This window comes from Podarcis raffonei, chromosome 4 (assembly GCF_027172205.1).
Source record: "Podarcis raffonei isolate rPodRaf1 chromosome 4, rPodRaf1.pri, whole genome shotgun sequence".
NCBI classification, from domain to species: domain Eukaryota; kingdom Metazoa; phylum Chordata; class Lepidosauria; order Squamata; family Lacertidae; genus Podarcis; species Podarcis raffonei.
The window spans coordinates 20,838,331-20,860,361 of record NC_070605.1 but is presented as its reverse complement, the minus strand read 5'-3'; the positions used below and the strand labels follow the sequence as shown (position 1 = coordinate 20,860,361).

At 43.5% G+C, this 22,031-nt stretch overlaps 1 protein-coding gene across 1 annotated transcript in view; it reads right to left on the bottom strand.

The window, feature by feature from the left end:
* The window catches only part of ARHGAP42 (Rho GTPase activating protein 42), a 169,491-nt gene that overhangs the window by 19,809 nt on the left and 127,651 nt on the right, over window positions 1-22,031 (bottom strand). Inside the window, exons 9-17 of the mRNA XM_053385674.1 lie at window positions 20,688-20,788; window positions 15,661-15,770; window positions 12,847-12,925; window positions 10,203-10,242; window positions 8,351-8,413; window positions 6,459-6,533; window positions 4,486-4,570; window positions 3,726-3,784; window positions 2,420-2,525 (exon numbers count right to left, since the gene is read on the bottom strand). Coding sequence (XP_053241649.1) covers window positions 2,420-2,525; window positions 3,726-3,784; window positions 4,486-4,570; window positions 6,459-6,533; window positions 8,351-8,413; window positions 10,203-10,242; window positions 12,847-12,925; window positions 15,661-15,770; window positions 20,688-20,788 — 718 coding nt within the window. The remainder of the gene's footprint in view (window positions 1-2,419; window positions 2,526-3,725; window positions 3,785-4,485; window positions 4,571-6,458; window positions 6,534-8,350; window positions 8,414-10,202; window positions 10,243-12,846; window positions 12,926-15,660; window positions 15,771-20,687; window positions 20,789-22,031) is intronic.

Sequence of the window (22,031 nt, the reverse complement as noted above, 5' to 3'; positions counted from 1 at the left end):
TAACACAGTATACAAAAAACATAAGAACATAAAAACAGGCAATCAACTAATTAAAATACATCTTAAAATTAAAGTAAAGGTAAAGGGAACCCTGACCATTAGGTCCAGTCATGGCCGACTCTGGGGTTGCGGCGCTCATCTCGCTTTATTGGCCGAGGGAGCCAGTGTACAGCTTCCGGGTCATGTGGCCAGCATGACTAGGCCACTTCTGGCAAACCAGAGCAGCGCACGGAAACGCCGTTTACCTTCCCGCCGGAGAGGTACCTATTTATCTACTTGCACTTTTGACGTGCTTTTGAACTGCTAGGTTGGCAGGAGCTGGGACTGAGCAATGGGAGCTCACCCCGTTGCAGGGATTCGAACCGCCAACCTTCTGATCAGCAAGTCCTAGGCTCTGTGGTTTAACCCACAGCGCCACCCGCCTCCCTTATCTTAAATTAGTTCAGAGCAAATTAAAATCTGGACAGATGGCAGTCCATGGGTAAAATTGAGAGTAAAATTCTCCAGGGCCAACTGTTACCACTGGTCTTATAAAGGACCTGTGAGCGGACTAGGAGGCCTCTTTAATGTTTGTTCTTATACAGAAAGAAAAGAATCAGACTGAAGCCCAACCAAAGGCCTGGCGGAACAGCTCCATCTTGCAGGCCCTGCGGAAAGATATCAAATCCCGCAGGGCCCTGGTCTCTTGTGAGAGAATGTTCCACCAGGCCGGGGCCACAGCCAAAAAGGCCCTGGTCGAGGCCAGTCTAATCTCCCTGGGACCTGGGATATTCAGGGTGTTATTATTTGCAGGACTTAAGGTCCTCCATGGGGCATATGAGGAGAGGCGGTCCCATAGGTACATGGGTCCTAGGCCGTATAGGGCTTTAAAGGTTTAAATCAGCACCTTAAACCTGATCCTGTACTCCACCAGGAGCCAGTGCAGCTGGTAAAGCATAGGGTGAATGTGATCCCGCGGCGAGGACCCCATAAGAAGTCTCGCCGTGGCATTCTGCACCCGCTGGAGTTTCTGGGTCAGTTTCAAGGGCAGACCCACGTAGAGTGAGTTACAATAATCAAGCCTGGAGGTGACCGTCGCATGGATTACAGTGGTGAGGTCAGGGCGAAAGAGTTAAGGGACCAACTGCTTAGCTCGGCGGAGATGAAAAAATGCCGCCATAATAGATCTCCTACATTAAAGCACCAAAGGTAGCACTTTCCAGTAATAATGTGCAGAGAAATCAAGCGATGAGTATGCATGCATGTATGAACCAGGTCTTGTTGATAGGCAACTAAATGTGTAAATCAAATCCACCAAAAAACACTATGCTTGAGGTGATGTGACAGAAATTTACCCATGGTCACAGATTCACACCAGCAAAACCATCACTTGCTGCTGTCTTCTGGAAATGAGAATGCACATCTCAGCTAGCCACGAAGCGAACACATATATTTACATGTGAAAGTTATTCTAATTCATAAAGCAATTTATTTAGAAATAAACCAACCATCCCTCCTCATGTCTCACAATTCCTTTCTACCAAGAGATTCATTATTCCCTTTTTTGTTTTTCAGTCGGATGCTTTTTCATTTTATGAAAACAATTTATAAAGAAAAATACAAAGATTATTGTCAAATGTCTTTTGTTTTTGTCCAAACTAAAACATTAATCCGGCAGCAAAAAAGAGAAAGAGAAGAGGGGAAAGAAAGAAAGAACAGAAAAAGAATTAAAAGAGATAAAGAGACAGAAAGAGAAAGAATAGAGAAGAGAAGAGAAAAGAGAAAGAAAAGTTAAGAAGCTAAAGAACTTCTGATTCTCCATCTGTCCGCTATATGTAAACATTTTTCACTTTATCCACTTCATCCAGTATAACACCTAATTATTCCAAATAGATTTCTTTATGGGCTTCACCCCGTGATATTTTCTGAATTGGAAAGCTCAACAAAACGAAAATGAGAAGGAAACAAGAATCCTTCCTACAGCGCACAAACATTAGGCCAAAGCAGAGCAGTGCCATTTCAGTTTGTGTTTTTTAGAAAGACATGAAAGTATTACAGGAGATGAAAGGGCCTTGAGCTTCTTTTCCACAGACTCATTTCCCACAGACTCACTCCCTGGCAGAAACAGAGGGCAATTACAATTAACGGGTTAATTTAATGTGCGCTGCTTATTTGTCGAGAACCTCCAGGGCTCCAGCAACAAATACAATTCCAGTCAGCAGCTCTTTGCTCACAACCTTAGACAGCTTAAGCATCATATAGGGTGGTATATAAATTCAATAATAATAATTTTCAATAATAATAATTTCATCTCTTTGGAACGAAGCGATTAGGGAAGGTGAAGAGTGGTGCCAGAAAATAAACTACACAGAAGCATCTTCCCTCCCTTCCATCTCTCCTCCCGGCCCCATCACCATAAAGGATAGAAAATAGTTATTACTTGACCAAGTGCTTGATCAGGATGTCCAGCATCTCTCGGTTTTTCTCTGGCAGTTTGTGAACAAGTGCATGGACTGCTTCCACCCTGTAATTTTGGTCATCAGACTCTATTAAAATAATAATGATTAAAAAACAAAACACACACAATACATTGGTTTGTTTTTTTTAAAAAAAAACTTATCAAGGAACAAAACAGGCTGCATTTTAGCTCTAAGGATTGATTTAAACCAGGAATGGGGAATTTGTCGCCATCCAGATGTGACCAGACTACAACTCCCAGCATGTCCCCACCACTGGTCATGCCATATGGTGCTGATGTTGATGGACTACAACTTGCAGAACCAGAGGTCAGGAATGATGGGAGTTGTAGTCCACCAAAAGCGGGAGACCACAGAGCCTAGGGCTTGCCGATCAGAAGGTCGGCGGTTCGAATCCCCGCGACGGGGTGAGCTCCCGTTGCTTGGTCCCTGCTCCTGCCAACCTAGCAGTTCGAAAACACACAGTGCAAGTAGATAAATAGGTCTGGCGGGAAGGTAAATGGCATTTCCGTGTGCTGCTCTGGTTCGCCAGAAGCGGCTTAGTCATGCTGGCCACATGACCCAGAAGCTGTATGCCGGCTCCCTCAGCCAATAAAGCGAGATGAGCGCTGCAACCCCAGAGTCGCCCGCGACTGGACCTAATGGTCAGGGGTCCCTTTACCTTTACATGATCCTCAGGGTCCTTTTCCAAGCCTACAATTCTATGATCTATGATTTTGGCATTCCACTGGCTCAAATGCCCTAATCTAATGGTTTCAACTGTGCTTTTTTAAAAAACTGACTTGTTTTGTTGTATGTTTTAATCACAGATGCTCTTAATGCTTTGATGGAATCGCTTACTTCGTGCATTTTAGTTATGCATGGATATTATCATTGGTTTTGTACTGTATTTATGCGAGTGCAAAATAAATAAAAATAACCATCACCTCTGGCCCTCCAGATGTTGCAGAACTACAACTCCCGTCATCCCTGGCCATTGGCAATGCTTGTTGGGGCTGATGGGAGTTGTAGTTCATCAGGAACTGTAAGCTTCAAGGTTCCTCATGCCTTGCCCTACCCAGGTCATTGCAGCGGAGTTAAAACTAGACCCCCAATTATTATTTTTTTACATGACTGGGTTTACACATACGGATTTTACACAGTTAGCTAGTTTGGCCCAATATTTCCACTGTTAAGCCTTATCTCTCAAACAAAATCCCTGGGCAGCTGGTGAATGCAAGTTTCTCCCAAGGTTTCCCAACGATTTGCGGTCACCAGCTTTTCACTTACTGACGGCAACGACGAAATCCTTGTGCAACTTGTAGGTCATCAGTGGCTCTGCAAGGCACCTGGGTAAAACATTTTTTTTGGGGTGGGGGGGGAAAGAAAGAAGAAGAGTTTAGTACATTATCCAAATTTCTTGTTGGTTGCAAATAGTCCCTTGCTATTGCTCCACCCTAAACTCGCTAAGATGTAAACGAAAGATAGCTCGAAGTGAAACTTCAAGCAACAGTACAGTTGGGAGGAGAAATTAACAGTACAGTTGGAAAAGACAAATTAAGTCATTCTGGCATGCCCTGCTGGAGTGAAACAGACAACACAGGATGACAGCACGCTTGCCTTCTAAACTGTGGACAATTGCCAGATTCCTTTCCTTCACCTATACTACTTTCCTTCACCTATACTACAGAATTCATGAGAACTATTCCAGGAGTTATAGTTTTGTTTACCCTACTTGAACGTCGTGTTAGGAAAATAATGCTACGCCGTTTTGACAGAATAAATTTGCCAATTAAAGAGAGATTTACTGCCTGGTGCTGTGAACATTAGATAACCGTTTAGAAATTAAATAGGCCTCGTTGCAAGTGGAGGGGTTTATGGTGCGTAATAACCGGAACAGATAGCTATTAATATAAATGAATATTGGCTGGTTATCTCCGATATTATATGGTGCTGTTCCCCCATTATATTACACCGGGATTGCAGGGTGAAAGAAATATTGTTAAGCTAGCAGGAAACAAGAAATTTTGAACCCCCACAGCTTACTCACCTGAGGTAGTTCTTTAGACCACTGGTAATAGTTTTGTTGTCCCAAATTTCCAAATCAATGTCCATGTCGGGAGGGGATTTTGGAGCTATGAAAGAGAAAGGGGGTGAATGTAGAACGTGCTGTTAAGTTGTGGGTGAACATTTCAGACGACACAGCGATTCTTCAAACAGCTCTTGTTTATTCAGAGGCCAGAACAGAACTGAACTGAAGGGCTCAGTCAGCCTGCTTATATAGAGCTCCAGTACAACGTTACTGTAGCAACTTTCTAAAACTATCCAATCACTGAACGTCACTTTTGATCATTCATTTGCATAACTATCTACAGTATCCCCCTGCTGGCCCAGGGTGAGAACTTCAGTACATAACACATGTCTTAAATATCTAACATGACTGCCCCAATACATCAATGGAAGGAGAAGCATTAAGTGCATGTATCGAGAGTCATCCAGTTTCTATGGTTCCAACCACTGGAAACACACAGCTCATTCTCTGCACATGTAAGATCCTACCTAGGTTCACTCACCAACAGCCCCTGTTAAAGAAGTTTGCTGTTCCATTGCTCTGCCAGTGATGATTTCTGAGTTTGGGCTATTTATTTAAAACATTTTTATCCTGCTTTCCCTCCTTAAGTGCAGCATCTCTGACCCTGCTACGTATCCAGTGAGTGACTTACGAAATCAATGACATATTCAAGCTGGAGGTTAAGCAGCTAGGTTTCTTATCTGTCCTTAGAGTAGCCATGGATGGCAAGGAAGTCCATTATATACCTCAGCCAGTTTGCATATGCATTCATTTAACTGAGAGAAAAGGGCTTTAAGCCTCTACCTGCTTTCCCTCCTAATGAGCAAATGAGGTTTCGACAGGGTCCTTTGCTAATGCTTACTCATTCACCCGGTGCTATACCAGCTGCACTGGCTCCCGGTGGAGTACAGGATCAGGTTTAAGATTCTGGTTTTAACCTTTAAAGCCCTATACGGCCTAGGACCCTGGTACCTACGGGACCGCCTCTCCTCGGATGTCCCACAGAGGAACTTAAGGTCTTCAAACAAAAACATCGTGGCCTAAATCTCTACTTGCACTGGAGAAAGTGCAGCGTGCAAAGAAATTAGTTTGCATTAAAGTTTTTCTCGTGTAACAAACAAGCAAATAAACACAGAAAAATACAGAGAGTCTCTTGACTTTCAATTCATATAGAGTCTCTTCCACATTTTTTTTACATTCACTATGACACTGCTGTCATGCGCGTTATGCAGTTGGGAGAAAAGCGAGAGGAGAGAGGGGGCATATTGATCTTTCGTTCTATTGCATGGTGCTTGGGCAGGATTTTTGTGTCAGCATCATGTGGGTAAGTCCTTTATTTATGGATTTATTTTTGTGAGAGATTGGAGGATCCAGAGATTGGTTGGTTGGTTGCAGTATGGTTTGGTTGTATGTGTGAGGGTTGGGTTTGGGTTTGAAAAAAACTCATCCTAACAACAGAAGGACACAGCAAAGGGGCGGTACCTACAATATTAAAAATACTACTCTAAGATACTACAAATCCCCACACTGCGATTAAAGTCCAATGGGAGCATGACATAGGATACGAAATAAATTCTACCATATGTTCAAAAATGTGGTTTAATTTAATTTAAACCTCTGTTTAAATCCATCTCAGCCAGAAGAAAAAGACTCACTCTGAAACTTATTTATAAATAGTACCTAACACCATGGAAGCTGGTGTTGATATACCCAGGAACCCCATCTAAATGCTGGAGAGGCTGCGCCACCTTTCAGACTTTGTTAAATGCAAAACATATGCAGCCACCAAACCCAGTTAAAATGAACTGTTGACTAGGCTGCTATTTAAAATGGAATGGCTGACATGCTACCTGTTCCATTTCTTCCTGCTTGTATACCCAATTTTCACACACAGCAGTATACACAATAATAGAAGACTTCAAATAAGCAAGATGGGACACAGCCACACTTACAAAATATGGTATTCATCAGCTTCTGAACTTTGGAATTCACGCCACCTATTCGGTACAACCCCAAAATTGTGATACCTTCAAAGGCCAAAATAGAAAATGTAAGTTTTTGCCGCGTTAAGACATTTGCATTTGGGCAGCTAATTTGATTTACTTATAATATCGGCACTGTTCCTCTCTCACTGCAGCAACTTACGGAACCAAATTATTTTTAAAAAACCCCCACAAAGGCAGCAATCTTCATTACCTAGGAGTAATTTCCATTGAACACAGTGGAACTTATTCACAAAATAAACAGGAATAAGATTGCAGCCACACAGATCTGCACCTCGGAACCAAGTTCCATTGAACTCAGTCGAATATACTTCCAAGTAAACAGGCACAGAACCACAGAACCTTGTATAAAGCCGTCTTTTCAGGCTTGCAAATGAAAGTATTGTGGTCAAAGCTGAAATCCTCACCATATGTCCACATTTACAATTTCATGGTTTCTGGTGCCATTGGAAATCTCAGAATGGACTGGTTTCCTGTAGTGAGTTTGTTTTGTGCAAGATCCCTCTCCTGAATAGTTAGATAGTTCACAAACCAGCATTTTCAGTCAAACAATTCCGGATTCCTACTGTTTTCAGTATTGAAGAATTAGCTTTTTAGAAAGGAAAAGGTTTTGGAAATACTGGGAACTGTTAATTGGTCATATGCTATTTTAGCTTTCAGCACTTTAGTTTCGGTTGGACTCAGAAATTAGCCCTACTGAACACTATGACATTTTATTCACAAAGTTAAATTGAGTATGATTAAGCACTTAAAACTGCATTGAAACTGTAGCTTACCTTCAGCTGCTTCACAAGTCACATTCAACCCCAGTTTACTTTAAACCACGGCTTGACATAAACAAGCAATACTATTCCCTGCGAGTTCTTTGCTGTGGCAAGGAGGAAACTATCCGGAGGCTGGCTTTGTGTTACACGTGAATCAGTGTTTGTGGTTTGTTTCCTCAACATTCTCTGATTTGGTTTAGAAGCAAAGGTTTTTCTTTTTTTTTTTTTTTATAATATTTTTATTGAACAATTTTTTATATAACAGAAACAAAACAACATGAACAAACATTCAACAATAATAAAACATAAAACAAGTACCATTTCATAACCCAATTTCTAAACCTTACTTCCTCGACCTCCTCTTACTTCCCGTTTCTGTATTCCAAATTCTTACAGTTATTCAGCGAAATCTTGCCTTATTTTATTATAAATTTATGCTAATCACCCTTATTCTCTTTGTCATAACCATTACTAATAGTAACCATTTGTTTTAATCCAACATCATTCTAACTGTCTCCAATTTTATAATATTTCTTTAAGTAGTCCTTGAACTTTTTCCATTCTTCTTCCGCCGCTTCTCTTCCCTGGTTAGAAGCAAAGGTTTTTCTTGGCTTCTTGATCATAGGGGAAAACAAACCACAGAAACTGGCTCACATGTAATGCGAATGGTTTGTTTTCTTCTTCCCATGACAAATGGTTAGCATGGGGAGGAGCAAACTGGGAACATTTGAACAGCATGCACCTGTACCTGGTTCATTTTTATTAAACTACAGTTTAAAATAAGCTGGGGACCCTTTAGTGAAGAGTGAGTAAGTTGTTTGAAAAAAATGGACTGCCACATGTAACATCATATGGTAGGGTGTATGTGTGTGTGTGTGTGCGTGCGTGTGCGTGCAGCCTATTGTGCACAGCCTGTTCCATGTTTAAATCAAGCCACACTTTACAAACACATGCAATGGGCTACGTATTGCCTAGGTGAGATTTGCTGCAGCTCTGCGTCCAAGGGTCCTTAAGGCACCAAAAATTTCATTTCTGCTAAGGCAGAACCGAATGGCTTGCACATCACTTAATACATACCTCTCGTCTCTACTGCATGAATGCATTTTCTTACAAAGTTAAAGCCAGCTTCATTGAGAAACGCTGTCAAAATGGGAGGAACAAATTAAGCCAGACTTTCAATAGCCGTCACAGTCCAGCAAGCAAGCCAGAAACTCGTGGCTTGTGACTTCACGGCCGCGCAAATAAAATACTTATCTCAATATTCAATTGATTCATTCCAGTTATTTCTTTTTTGAGGCCTAGCCCCCTTAGAACAGTGTTAGAAGTTACGGGACAGAAATTATTGCAATCTCTGGAACTGACCCTGATACACATTTTTCAAAACAACAGTGGTTTGTCATTAGAAACCTCTAATTGGTTATCTTCTTGCAGTTTGTCGGGTTAGTTGCTGCTCAATATTGGAAGGAAAGGGGAAGGAGAAATGTGATTTGTTAATAGCCCTCAGCAAGTGTTGAAGAGATGGGGCCAGGCTCATGGGGAGCGGAAGGAGCCCCATCCTGATACCTGGGTGGCTTTTCTAACTTCACTTATTTCAAGAGACCCTATTCATGATCCAAAGGCACACTGAAATCCAAAGAAGTTCAAGCACAGATTTTAAGCACAAAATCAGTAAGACGCAAATGCTTACATGTGTGCCTGAAATCCCTTGGATTTGGGGGCACCTATGTTTCTTCGGAAACATAGGTGCCCACTGCCTTCACCTTTTAATGCACATCTTCGAAACATTCAATGTGTTAAAAAAAAAAAACAGTGGCATGAAGAACAAAAAGGGCACAGTGTGATAAAATTATTGTCACCTGGAATCTAAGACAGAGCAGTACTTAGCACCAACAATTCAAGAGAAAGTGTTGGAGGCTGAGAATTACATCATGATGAGCTCCTTGGGAAAGTGGAAATGTCAGGCTAAACTGACATCCTAGGGCATTTGCGGGGCGGAAACAAAACAGGTTATTGCCAACATCTACTAAAGACACTTGAAGGCAGGAAAGGCGCGATTTGTTAGGATCTCTAATTAGCGCAGCCAAAATAAGCTGTTTTTTGAAGCTATTTCTAAAAGTATATCCATGGCTGATTTTGCTAACTGGCTAAATTAAGAAGAACAAAATGTATAAAAGCAATGTTCCTGACAAGATTGCCGTAACTGGTCAGGAGCTAGTAAACTTCTTACAATTTTAACACTCATATATAGCTTTGTACAGAAAAAAAAGTGTTCCAGGGTCACTTTAGATAGGTAGTGTGATGAATGGGAAGTTCTTATTACTCCCTCTTCCTTGCCGGTGGAGAGGTCTGGGGAGAATGGTCAGTAAATGTCCAGCAGCAGTGACCTGCAAGCAGAGCTTTTGCTGGACGGCTAAGTTATATCGCCCCTAGTGGACGAAGAAGGGAGACGAACTTGGAATCCACTAGTCACCATGCTACATACCAAAAGCACGCAGCAACATGACTCCCCAACAAATCCCTCTATTTTCACAGGGCAGATTTGCCACCCCTCATCCCCAAACCACTGAAACAAACTGTAGACGAAATAGCGAACAAACCAAACTTACATATTGCAATAAAATCTGCGGTTTGTATCGGTTATTTTGAGAGAAACCACAACTTTCAGATAGACACGGCTGTGGTTTATTGAGTTTTTGATTTAAAACAAACTGTATGCGCATAGTGGTAAACTAAGGACTCTTAGATACAGCACAAATACATGGAAGCATCTACTAGCTGTAAGTAATTTGGGCAGGCTTTCTGAAGGCATAGTCATGACAAATGGGAGTGTACAGCAGAACAGGGGAAAGTTGTTAAGAAGCATTATGCACTTATGCAGAAGGACTCATAGGCATAGTTAACAATCTCATATAATTGAATATTAACTTACTTTCTTCTTTCTTGCTAATAATAGCTGGCAAGGTGTAAATCTAAAAAAAGAAACCAAGCGTCACAGTCATATTTAGTTGTTTAGTTTCCTAGCAGCTCAGGATGGGGAAATTCCATTTTATCCTTACCACAACTCTACAAGGAAGAGGCAGAGCAAGCAAGATGGTTTGCACACCATGATAAACCATAGTTTGCGTTTCACCAAGACTGAATTGTGAATGTGTTTCCTTCCCACACCATGTGGCAGCCACATGGTTCAGACAAGCCTCAGCAAGATTTCCTGTAGTGTCTGAACACTGGACCACGGCTTGTTTGTTTCGAACAAGTCATGAGCAGCAAGCCAGAAATAAACCCAAGAAAAAATCGACTTATTCCTTGCTTAATGCCGCCGGCTGACTCGAAACGAAGAACCCACAGTCCATTTTGGGACAAAGCAACAAGCCATGCATCAAAGCGGTTTGCAGGAATGAAACATAAAACCACAGAATAAAAAACCACAAAAAGGTTCAAAACAATTAACCATTGCAGAAGGATGTACTCTTAATTGCCTGCTGAGGCCTGGAAGGAAGCAAAAGTTTTCAACAGGCGTTCAGAAGTTGGCACAGAAGGCACCTGCTGAATCTCCACTGGCAGAGTGTTATTCCACAGACCAGACCAACAAACCAAAAGCTTGGTTTCTCATTGTTGTCAAATGAGCCTTGTCAAGTTGTGGGTGAATATATCAGATGACACAGTGATTCTCCAAACAGCTCTTGTTTATTCACAGGTCAGAACTGAACTGAAGGGCTCAGCCAGCCTGCTTATATAGAACAACGTAACTGTAACAACTTCCTGTAACTATCCAATCACTGAACGTCACTTTCTATCCCTTATTTGAATATGTGGACCTGAGTAAAAACTATCTACAGTATCCCCCTGCTGGCCCAGGGTGAGAACTTCAGTACATAACAAGCCTCACCATCTTGGGGAATGATCAAGGACGCTCAGTGCTTGAGCTGGGATGTAAGGGTTCAGGTAATCCCTGAGGCAACCTGGACTTCAGTTGTTCAGATGAGGCCCATCTGTCGGTCGAACTACCTCCATGGTGTTAGGGATTGGAAGGGCTGTGAAGGGTGTGTGGCAGAGGCAGGGGGCCAGGGGATTGACCCAGGAGAGGAATCTATGGGGTTTGGCACCGCCAGCTAGGCAGTAGCCGAGGGAAAGGAATGGTCAGAGCAGTCTGAGGAGGAGGGAGGTGCGAAGGATGGGTCAGAGGTGGAGGAAGAGACTGTTCAGCCAAGGGATGGGCCAACTGACTCTCCGCCATCTCCCACCCCACTGTCTCATAGACCAAGGAGGGGCCTGAAGAGAGAAGAGGAGTGACAGCTTCCACATAAGAGAAGTCTCAGGGTGCAGGCATGCAACCTGTCAGAAGAAGGTAGGTTTGTGTGTGGCCCCACTGTTGCTGCAACTGCTTTGCAGGGCGCAGACCTGGGAAAGGGTGTGTGCATGTGTTATCTGGAATACCATGCAAATTGCTGCAAGTGCGAGCTTTCATCAACAAAAAATGACCTATCAGACATGTGCCTTCATTGACTGGGGTGCCTGGGACACACAGGCACATCTGGTAATCCCTCGAGAAAGGGCCTTCTTGGTGGCTGCTCCCAGAATTTGGAACTCCTTCCCTAGAAAACTAGACTGGCTCCCTCGTTGTTGTTGTCCTTCCTCCTGCTGCTGATGACTTTGGGAACTGAGTGCTTTTATCGAAAGGGCTGGTGCCATTCTGTTTCTGTTGTAATTATTGGTATGGCTCTAACAGATTTTATATATGCATATGGATTTAATTCTATCAAAGTTTAACTGTTTTTTAATGACCCCCCCCTATATTTTTAGCAGTTCTTATTTCTCTCTATAAGCTGCCTTGAGCCTTGTCAGGGAAAAAGGCAGGGTATAAATAAATGTATCAACATCATCATCATCGCTCTCTAAGTGTTGGTGCTGACCTTTAAAACCCTAAACGGCCTTGGCCCAGTATACCTGAAGGAGCATCTCCACACCCGTCGCTTAGCCCAGACACTGAGGTCCTCATCCGAGGGTTTTCTGCTGGTTCCCCCACTGCGAAAAGCGAAGTTACATGGAACCAGGCAGAGGGCCTTCTCAGCAGTGGCACCCTCCCTGTGCAATGCCCTCCCTTCAGATGTCAAGGAAATAAACAACTATCTGACTTTTAGAAGACATCTGAAGGCAGCCCTGGTTAGGGAAGTTTTTAAGCATTAATGTTTTATGTTTTGAGATATGCTGTAAGCCACCCAGAGTGGCTGGGGAAATCCAGCCAGAAGGGCAAGGGCAAGGTATAAATAATAAAATTATTATTATTATTATTATTATTATTATTATTATTATTATTAGGCTTGGGGAGGGGGTAACTGGCATCTTCACCCACCCAAGGTCTTTATCTACTTCATTTCTTTTTGCTGCGGCCAAAAATTGTGGAGCTTTGGAGGGGGGAAATTGTGTTGTGGGGACAGGATTAGGCCCCCAGGTCACGGGTTTAGCCTCCCCCCACCCCAGTCTTAAAAGAGGCAAAGTAAATTTGCTGTTAATTCTCTGCCTGGAAAAAATAAATAAATCAAAAGAAATGAATGATAGAACAAGGATTTCCTTACCGGTTCTTTTCCATCCATTGCTTCCAGCCAAAGCTTCCGGTTGGATTCGGAATAAGCTTGTAGTGTAATGATCCCATGCCTATTTAAAAGACAACAACAAAAGCAAGTGATTCACTTGTTTTCTTTACTTTTCACAAATTGTGAAGATTGTCTGAAGAGGAAAGTACCATGCTGAGTAAAATGAGAAGGAGTAAGTGCTAGAGCTGAACTGAGTATTTCCAGTGAACTTCTTATCCAAGGAACATGTCTCTTCTCTATACAATATGCTCTCTTTCATTACAAGAGCTTTCCAAGTGGAGCTCCTGAGGGCCAGCAGCTGAGACAACTAAACAAAACGACAGTTATTCAAACGGACTATCAAAAACATCATTAAAAGTTTCTGATGTGGACCTTTGGTCACATTCTGCCTTGTCAAGGAGGCCTTCTCAAGGAGCCTGAATTAAAGCAACAACAACAAAAGACTCTAGGGTCAAACAGATTTAAGGAACGAGGGGCGGGACAGGGAAGATCCCTATTTCAAAACTTCTCTCTTCAAAACTGGGGAAACATTTAAAAGCAGCCCTGAACGATTTGCCCATCTGCAATGTTGGTAAACTGCCATCGCCTGGCAAGATTTTGTTACTGAGTGGCTTGCAGATGCTGCAGATGAAATAGAAACACGGTGCTTTTTTTCTTAAAAAAGAAAGAAAAAAAGAGCCAGCTGGCTTCAGCCCTGCAAGAGGAAGGAGGAGGAGCAGGAGGAAAGCCATCGCCTCCACCGCAGCCACCCCAGACTCCCTTCTCCGGGCACCGGCGGGGAGAATGACGGAGCTCCAGTCTGCGCTGCTACTGTGGAGACAGCTGGCATGTCGGTCCGTCGGGGCAACACAAAATGTTTACCCCTAAACACCCCCCAGAAAAAAGCACTGTAGAAACACATTAACACTCATGTCTACTACAGCTTCCCAAAGATTCCACTGTGTTTAAAACAAAAATGGCGTATTACTTGAGGTACAACCGTACCACATTACTATAATTCCATAGGGCGCCATGTGGAACATCGTCCCACCAGATGAAAAACAACTACCAGACTTTTAGAAGACATCTGAAGGCATTTAGGGAAGCTTTTAATGTTTGACAGACTACTGTATTTTAATATTTTGTTGGAAGCTGCCCAGAGTGGCTGGGGAAACCCAGCTAGATGGACAGGGTATAAATAAATCATCATCATCATCATCGTAAACATGGGGTCTCCTAGAGTGTATCTGCACCCCCTAGCCTTTTTGGGGAGGTTTCAGTGGGATAAAGAAGAGTGACTGTGTACAAGGGGGAGTTCTGCTACCTTTCCAGAGACCTCCATGTAGAAGGTAGGTAGAACATTGTAGGTAACACAACGGATCATAGGTAGGATGCTGCAGACCAAGACAGACTATAGGTCCATCTAGCGCTATACTGTCTGCAGCAGAGTAGGGTGCCTCCTAGTGGTGGGGAGGAACAAGGGAGAGGGCTGCAACTTTTATATCTGACTTGTAGGCTTACCAGATGCATCTGGGTGAGCCGCTTTAGAAAGCAGGATGCTGGCCTAGGTGGATCTGGCCCGGTAGGGCTCTTATGTTTGAATAAAACGAGGTAGGTTTTAGGTTTTATCTATATCCATCTATAGAGCGGACATGGGTGGTGCTGTGGGTTAAACCACAGAGCCTAGGGCTTGCCAATCAGAAGGTTGGCGGTTCAAATCTCCGTGACAGGGTGAGCCCCTGTTGCTCGGTCCCTGCTCCTGCCAACCTAGCAGCTCGAAAGCACCTTAAAGTGCAAGTAAATAGGTACCACTCCAGCGGGAAGGTAAATGGCGTTTCCGTGCGCTGCTCTGGTTCGCCAGAAGCTTAGTCATGCTGGCCACATGACCCGGAAGCTGTACGCCGGCTTCCTCGGCCAATAAAGCGAGATGAGCACTGCAACCCCAGAGTCGGCCACGACTGGACCTAATAGTCAGGGGTCCCTTTACTTTTATCTATAGAACCAGTGTGGTGTAGTTGCTTAGAGTGCTGGCCGAGGGCTTGGGAGACCAGGGTTCAAACCTTCACCTGGCCAGTGCCCTTGGGTCAGTCACTGTCTTTCAGCCTAACCTACCTCACAGGGTTGTTGTGGGGATTAAATGAGGAGGAGGAGAACCATGTATGCCATTTTTGAGCCCCTTGGAGAAAAATATGGGGTATAAATGCAATAAATAAATCATTATAAAACTATGGGATAGGGAGGGAGAATATTTCATGATCTTAGGCTTGGAGGGGACGTGAAAGGAAAGAGCAGACCGACTAAAGGATGTACGAGAGGAGTGTTATCCACATCTTATAAACAGAACACTTACAAAAGATCTGAGAGCCCATTTGAGTTAAGCTCTCTCTTTAAGGTGTAGGCTAGGTGACTGGAGAAATTTAAAGGCCTCTGGAACTTTCTGACTGGGTTGCCCTGGACAAGATAAATAAACTAACAAATAATAATAATAATAATGTAGGTTTTTTATTTTAATTCAACATAGAATCATAGAGGTGGGAGGGACCCAAGGTTCATCTAATCCAACCCCCTAGAATTGCAGGAATCTCAGCTAAAGCATCCATGACAGATCGCCATCCAACCTTAAAACAGGATCTTTATGAGCATACCCAGTTAAGAGCGTTATTCTCTCCCCGTTCAAAGCCTATTCTGGATGAAAAAGTGAAACACTCAATATAATTTTTCAGATGCAAATCTATGTTTTTGTCTGCTCTTAACGGTATGGCACAATGCTGCGTAAATACTTTCATTTTCTTAAAAGGCATCTATAAAAACACAAACCTTTCAAAGACTTCAATATCGAAGCAGAAGCGCTTGTCAATTGAATCCGTCTTTCTCCGGATGCAGGATTTCAACTTGAACACTTCCGGTGTACTCGGGACAAGACCATTCTGCAAAACATCAGAAACGGTGAAATTGGAATGCTGAACCGCCAAATTATTTTTTATAGATTTGTGGAGTGGAGTCCCTATGATGGTTGTACACCTCCTGCCGGCAACTCCTGCAGCCCAGCTGGTGCCAAACATATTGCTCTGCTTTCCTTTAGACCACATCAGTGAGGCCAAGAGGGTATTTTTGTCATCTGAGCAGCCCAGGACCTCCATACACACTGCCTATGCTTGCGCCCCAGTGAGGTCACTTTGGTGCTCCTAACACAGCTGTTTGACTTCACATCCGGAAGCACACTCCTTTTTCTCTCGAGATAGACCAATGCCAACAACAAAGTAAGGCAGTAGATGTGCTAAATCAGTGCTTGGAAGGACTGGACAAGGGCCAATCCAGATAAGACTGAGCAGAGACATCACCTTGCCAACAAAGGTCCGTATAGTTCAAGCTATGATTTTCCCAGTAGTGATGTATGGAAGTGAAATGTGGACCATGAAGAAGACTGATCGCCGAAGAATTGATGCTTTTGAATTATGGTGCTGGAGGAGACTCTTGAGAGTCCCATGGACTGCAAGAAGATCAAACGTATCCATTCTGAAGGAAATCAGCCCTGAGTGCTCACTGGAAGGACAGATCGTGAAGCTGAGGCTCCAATACTTTGGTCACCTCATGAGAAGAGAAGACTCCTTGGAAAAGACCCTGATGTTGGGAAAGATGGAGGGCACAAGGAGAAGGGGACGACAGAGGACGAGATGGTTGGATAGTATTCTCGAAGCGACCAGCATGAGTTTGACCAAACTGCAGGAGGCAGTGGAAGACAGAAGTGCCTGGTGTGCTCTGGTCCATGGGGTCACAAAGAGTCGGACACGACTAAACGACTAAACAACAACAACCGTTGCTGGGTGGTTCCTCTGACCAGCTGGGTGATGTGGGTGGCCTACTCTAGATTTGGTCCCTCTGAAGGAGGAAGTTTGGGGGTTCTCCTGAATCTGCTGTTGTCACTTGAGGCACAGGTGGCCTTGGTGGCACAGAATGTCACCAATCTTCCAGATGTTGTGTTCCAACTCCCATCAGCCACAGGCAATGTGGCCAATAGTCAGGAAAGATGGGAGCTGGAGCTCGATAACTGCTATAGGGTCACAGGTTCCTCATCAGAGCTATAGATTTTCTTTGGTCACTCACGAGCCAGCCAAAGTTGCCCCATGCTTCTCCCTAATGAAAAATGGCCTTCCCTTCAGCTCTTCCGCTAACCCAAAGAGCTGCAAAGGCACAAGCTGCCCTTACAAAACATTTTAAAGCTGTGCAAAAACAGCTTGTTGTTGTTGTTGTGACATTTCTGTTTAGTTTTTCCAGATTTTCCCTTCCCCGAACTCATCTTCCGGTAACTGCAAGGCTCATCCCTCACCCACAAAAAGAGGGCTACAATATTCAACTAATGAAAAGCATTTTATCTGGTGAAAAATTGTGATTCACACTAAATTCAGAAGCACTTAATGAATTTGTGGGGAGCAGATGTGTCCTCAGAAGGAGAGCCCCACACAGAGGGAAAGGCTCTTCTGACATGCTGTCTGCTGTGACGGATGTGGGAACTGCCCCAAACCAAGATTTCCTTCAGTGGTGTTACTTCATGACAGATGCCACCCTAAGGCTGAGGAGTTGTGGAGGCAGGGAAGCAATTCCGCCCTCTCACCCTGCAAAGACCTTGAGCTCATTTCAGAGATTTTCCCCTTTTCTTAACTTACACTTATTTCCTTCCGAATGGGAACAACAACAGGGGAACAAACCTGAATAAGCTACATCAACTCCAGGGCTGGTGTAGTTTGATTTGTGGTTTGGGAGCATGTTGGCGTATTGGAGGGGGGGCAGCTTTGGTTTCAAACCTCCCCCTGGTTCTCCCTTGACATACTTCCAAACCATGTGCCCTGGCATGCCTCCATTTCAGCCCAACCAACGTCGGGAGTCGACAGGGCAAAGGTTGCTAGAGTTTCCACAGTGGCAGCGAGGGAGAAAACTGGTATTGTACCCTCTTCTCCCAGGTCAGAGGTCTCTCTTCACCCGCAGAGAGAGGGAGATCTCATGCTTCCTATGGCCTGCTCTCCCTGGGGCCACTGGATTACTGGGCTGCTTGATTAATTAGCAGGTTCGTTAAAAGCTCAGCTTGGTTAACTGACCCAACTGAAACTCATTTGGTCACGATTACTTTAACTAAGTGACGTCCCTGCCCTAAAGTAATTGTGAATTTATGCAGTTCCTCTCATGCACTAATATTCCTCCCAATCAGGAGTGCCAACTTGGCACCATCGCAGTCCTTGGCGGAGAACCCTGATCAAAATTGGCAGAGTAAGATCAGATATGATCAGATCAGCTCGGGCTGAGGAGGGAAGATGGCGACGGTAGCAGCTCTTGACGCAGAAAGAAAAGGGATATGATCAGAAAAAGTCTTTAATGGGGGAAGAGTGGAGATATTTATTTATTGAAATTACAAAAGAGGTGTACTTGCATGGAATATTATCACATACAGTTTGAAAAGAGAGTGACTCTAAACTCTGGATGCCTGCCAGCTGTCCGAGGGCCCCGGAGAGCTGGTGTGGCTTTTTATGGGGAAACCGAAACAATCTTTGTGTAACTTACTGATTTCCAAGTACACCCCTACAGTACATTTGAAACATCGGCTGCTTTGGAAAGATCAAAGGCAGTGCGACGTCGCTAATTAACTTCAACCTTGGATAGAAGCCCAGAAAGTAGTAGAGCAACAATCAGCAGAAAAGGAGGGGTCATCGAAGGAGGACTGTGCTTGAAAATACGAAGACTGAGAACAATGTGGAAAAAACCACCTGCGTGATTACAGAAATAAGGAAAGGTTACGTAAAACAAGATAGAGAGTTATACTAGTGACTGATCAATCGAGAGAGGAGATTGTCAGTATCAGGACTGGAAAATTGTGAAGTAACAAAGAAGGTAGCAGAAAGATAAAGGATGGACATTTAGCTCTTGCAATCCAGAACATGGGAGGTCTCGTTGAAATTAATTAATTCGGACTCTATAATTGGCTGTATTGTTTTTTGTTTCTGAATGTGGTAAGATTGGGCTTGATTTGTTATTAATAGGAATGTTTCCCCCCTCTTTATTGGAAAATGAATAAAAATTATTTACAAAAAAAAGGAGTGCCAACTTGGCCCTGTGACCATGGATACCCAGGGGCCGTGGGCACCGAAAATTGTGGGTGCCTGGCCCCTTCGTGGGGAATTTTGTGTGTGCTCGGGCACCCAGGGAGCTGGCACCTATGTTCCAAATAACTTCCCATGAACAGTGAGACACAATGTGGGGAAGTAAAAGAGCTAGAAGGGCCCTCTTTCAGTGAGGAGTGATATTAGGCATGCTTCTAACTTTCGAATGCAGGGTCCCTTTTCAGACAAAGTAGGTCTGAAAAGAGACTCTTTACAGGCAAAGATTGAGGAGGGAGGGTAGAGAGATTTTAAGCGCAAAGCGACAAGAATCCTTCCTACATGTCTATTGCCCAAGTGGAGAATGACTGAAGATTAGGCAAAAGGAGCTATGAAAAGAATTAATAATAATAATATTAATAAATTTTATTTATACCCCACCCTTCCCAGCCAGAGCCGGGCTCAGGGTGGCTAACACCAGTAAAATTACAATAAAAACACAATAGGGAAAAAAACACAATTTAAAATACAGGTTAAAATGCAATTTAAAATGCAGCCTCATTTTTAAAGTAGCCCATGGATCAAAACCGTAAGGGGAGGGAAAACATAAGAGTCCAAACCAAAGGCGAGGCGGAACAGCTCTATCTTGCAGGCCCTGTGGAAACATGTCAAGTCCTGAAGGGCCCTAGTCTCTTATGACAGAGCGTTCCACCAAGTCGGGGCCAGTACTGAAAAGGCCCAGGCCCTAGTTGAGACCAATCTAACCACCTTGCGACTTGGGGCCTCCAAAGTGATGTCATTTGTGGACCTTAAAATCCTCCGTGGGGCATACCAGGAGAGGCGGTCCCGTAGGTACGAGGGTCCTAGGCCGTATAGGGCTTTAAAGGACAAAACCAGCACCTTAAACCTGACCCCGTACTCCACCGGGAGCCAGTGTTAAAGCACTGGATGGATGTGATCCCACAGCAAGGACCCTGTAAGGAGCCTCGCCGTGGCATTCTGCACCCGCTGGAGTTTCTGAGTCAGCTTGAAAGGTAGCCCCGTGTAGAGCAAGTTACAATAATCAAGTCTGGAGGTGACCTTTATGAAAAGTTGCACATTAGAACCTTCAAAAATCACCCCCCCTCCTTTGGAAAGGTAGCCTGTTTAGCTTTTACTTGGAGTTAAATTAGTTGCTGAAAATTCACAGTGTACCTTGTTGGACGAATGCACGGGTGCAATGGCGCTAATTCACGGAAATGGTTAAAGTACCCATAAATTACTGCCAATGCACTTATGATAATGAATAGAAGGTAGTGGTCATACCCAGGAAAAGATCAACAGAACATGTCTGGGGCTGTGTACATTTAAAGCACATTCTGTCACCCCCCCAAAAGGAATCCTAGGAACTGTTGTTTTTTTGAGGGTGTTGAGAATTATAGCTCTGTAGGGGGCAAACTATGGTTCCCAGGATTCTTTGGGGTAGGATAAAGTGGTTTAAATGTATGCTGTGTACTCTGTGAAGGCCGAACGTGGAAAAGGTTCATTTTTAGTTTTCTTTAAGAAAGAAGAAGCTTTTCTGCAAAACGATGTGGTTTGAGTTTCCGTCGTTGACTGTCAATATCAGACTACATAAAAACCGTTTTGATTTGGACACACCCTAATGGTCTAACTAGCAACACCTTTCCTAGTCGATGTCCATTCCCTAACTTGAAATCAATGGAGGAAAAGCCACGGTGCCCTTTTCCAATTTAGAAGGCGGTTCGCGATAACACTTACGACTTTCCCTCCAGATTTGGCTTCAGAAACGCTCATCGTGAATGCTTTCGTCCCTTTGTCGTAGGTACAGTAATGTTTTATCCAGGTGAACCCTAGAGGTCCTAAAAAAGAAAAATAAAGAAAACGGGAGGGAGGGAGAGAGACCAAGAGGTGAAAAGGAAAATTTGTACTTCTCTTATTTGCATAAATGCTTCCTAAGGAAAAATATTCCTGGCAAAATAGATAGAACAATGGTTGCTCTCAGGTCAGGCTGGACCCCAGAGTCTGAGCCAGACATTTATTTATTTTTGTCAGTTTGGGGGAATAAAAGGAAGAGAGATATTCAGCCTTTAAAAAAAAAAAAAATTTCACACATATTTAATGTATTTTCTGTTATGCCAGCTCACAGAAAAAAACTCAGAGAAACCTTGGCGAGAGTGAAGTATAAACATATGTCCTGGTGTATTTCAAGTGAACTTTGCAGCAATGCCCATGGAAAATGCAACCCATTACTTTCCCCTCCCCCTAATGCCAAATTAAGATTCTATCCTTTTTGGGGGGATAACATTCTCAACAAACCGATGTGTGCAGCCAAAGTCTATAGGGTAGTGAAACAAACAGGCCCAGTGCATTCATTTCTGAGACCAAGATAATGACTGCGTCATTATCCTCCCCACCTCCTCAGCTTAAACAAATGACCAAATCCTTTTCCCCTTCAATAAGAGCGTGTTGAGATGGCCTTTGACTGTTTAATAAAGCACTGCGTGTGCCCAGCATTTCATGGTGTCCTTGCACTCCTTTTAATAATGCTCAAGGTAATTTCCGATTAGCAGATTTCTTTTTAATCACATTTTGTTATTATCAGTCAACTAAAAGGTACAAAAGGTGCCCAAAGCAATCTGCCGCTATTATTAATGTGGGGAACTCTGCTTCAGGGGAGAAAAAAAACAAGCCACCAAGGCCAGGGGGCAGGGGGAAGAGTGTTCAGCAAAAGGCGAAAACACCTTGATGAGGAAGCCAATCACAGAATTGTAGAGATGGAAGGGACCACGTCAGTCATCTAGTCCAACCCCTTGCAATGAAGTCGTAACTTTAAGCTACACTGTCATTGCACGTGCCGTTTTAGATTTGATGATGTTATTAATGTTATTCTTATCATCATCATCATCAACAACAACAACTGCTCATTAACTATTATATTTATATCTCGCCCCTCCTCCCAAAGCAGCGGAGGGCAGCAAACAAGAAGAGATAAAACTGCAAAACACACACACACAAAAACATTTAAAATAATTCCAACCCAGATGCAGACTGGGGAAAGATCTTTTGAGCTACAGAGCCAGGAGATTAAGAGCCAGTCTACAT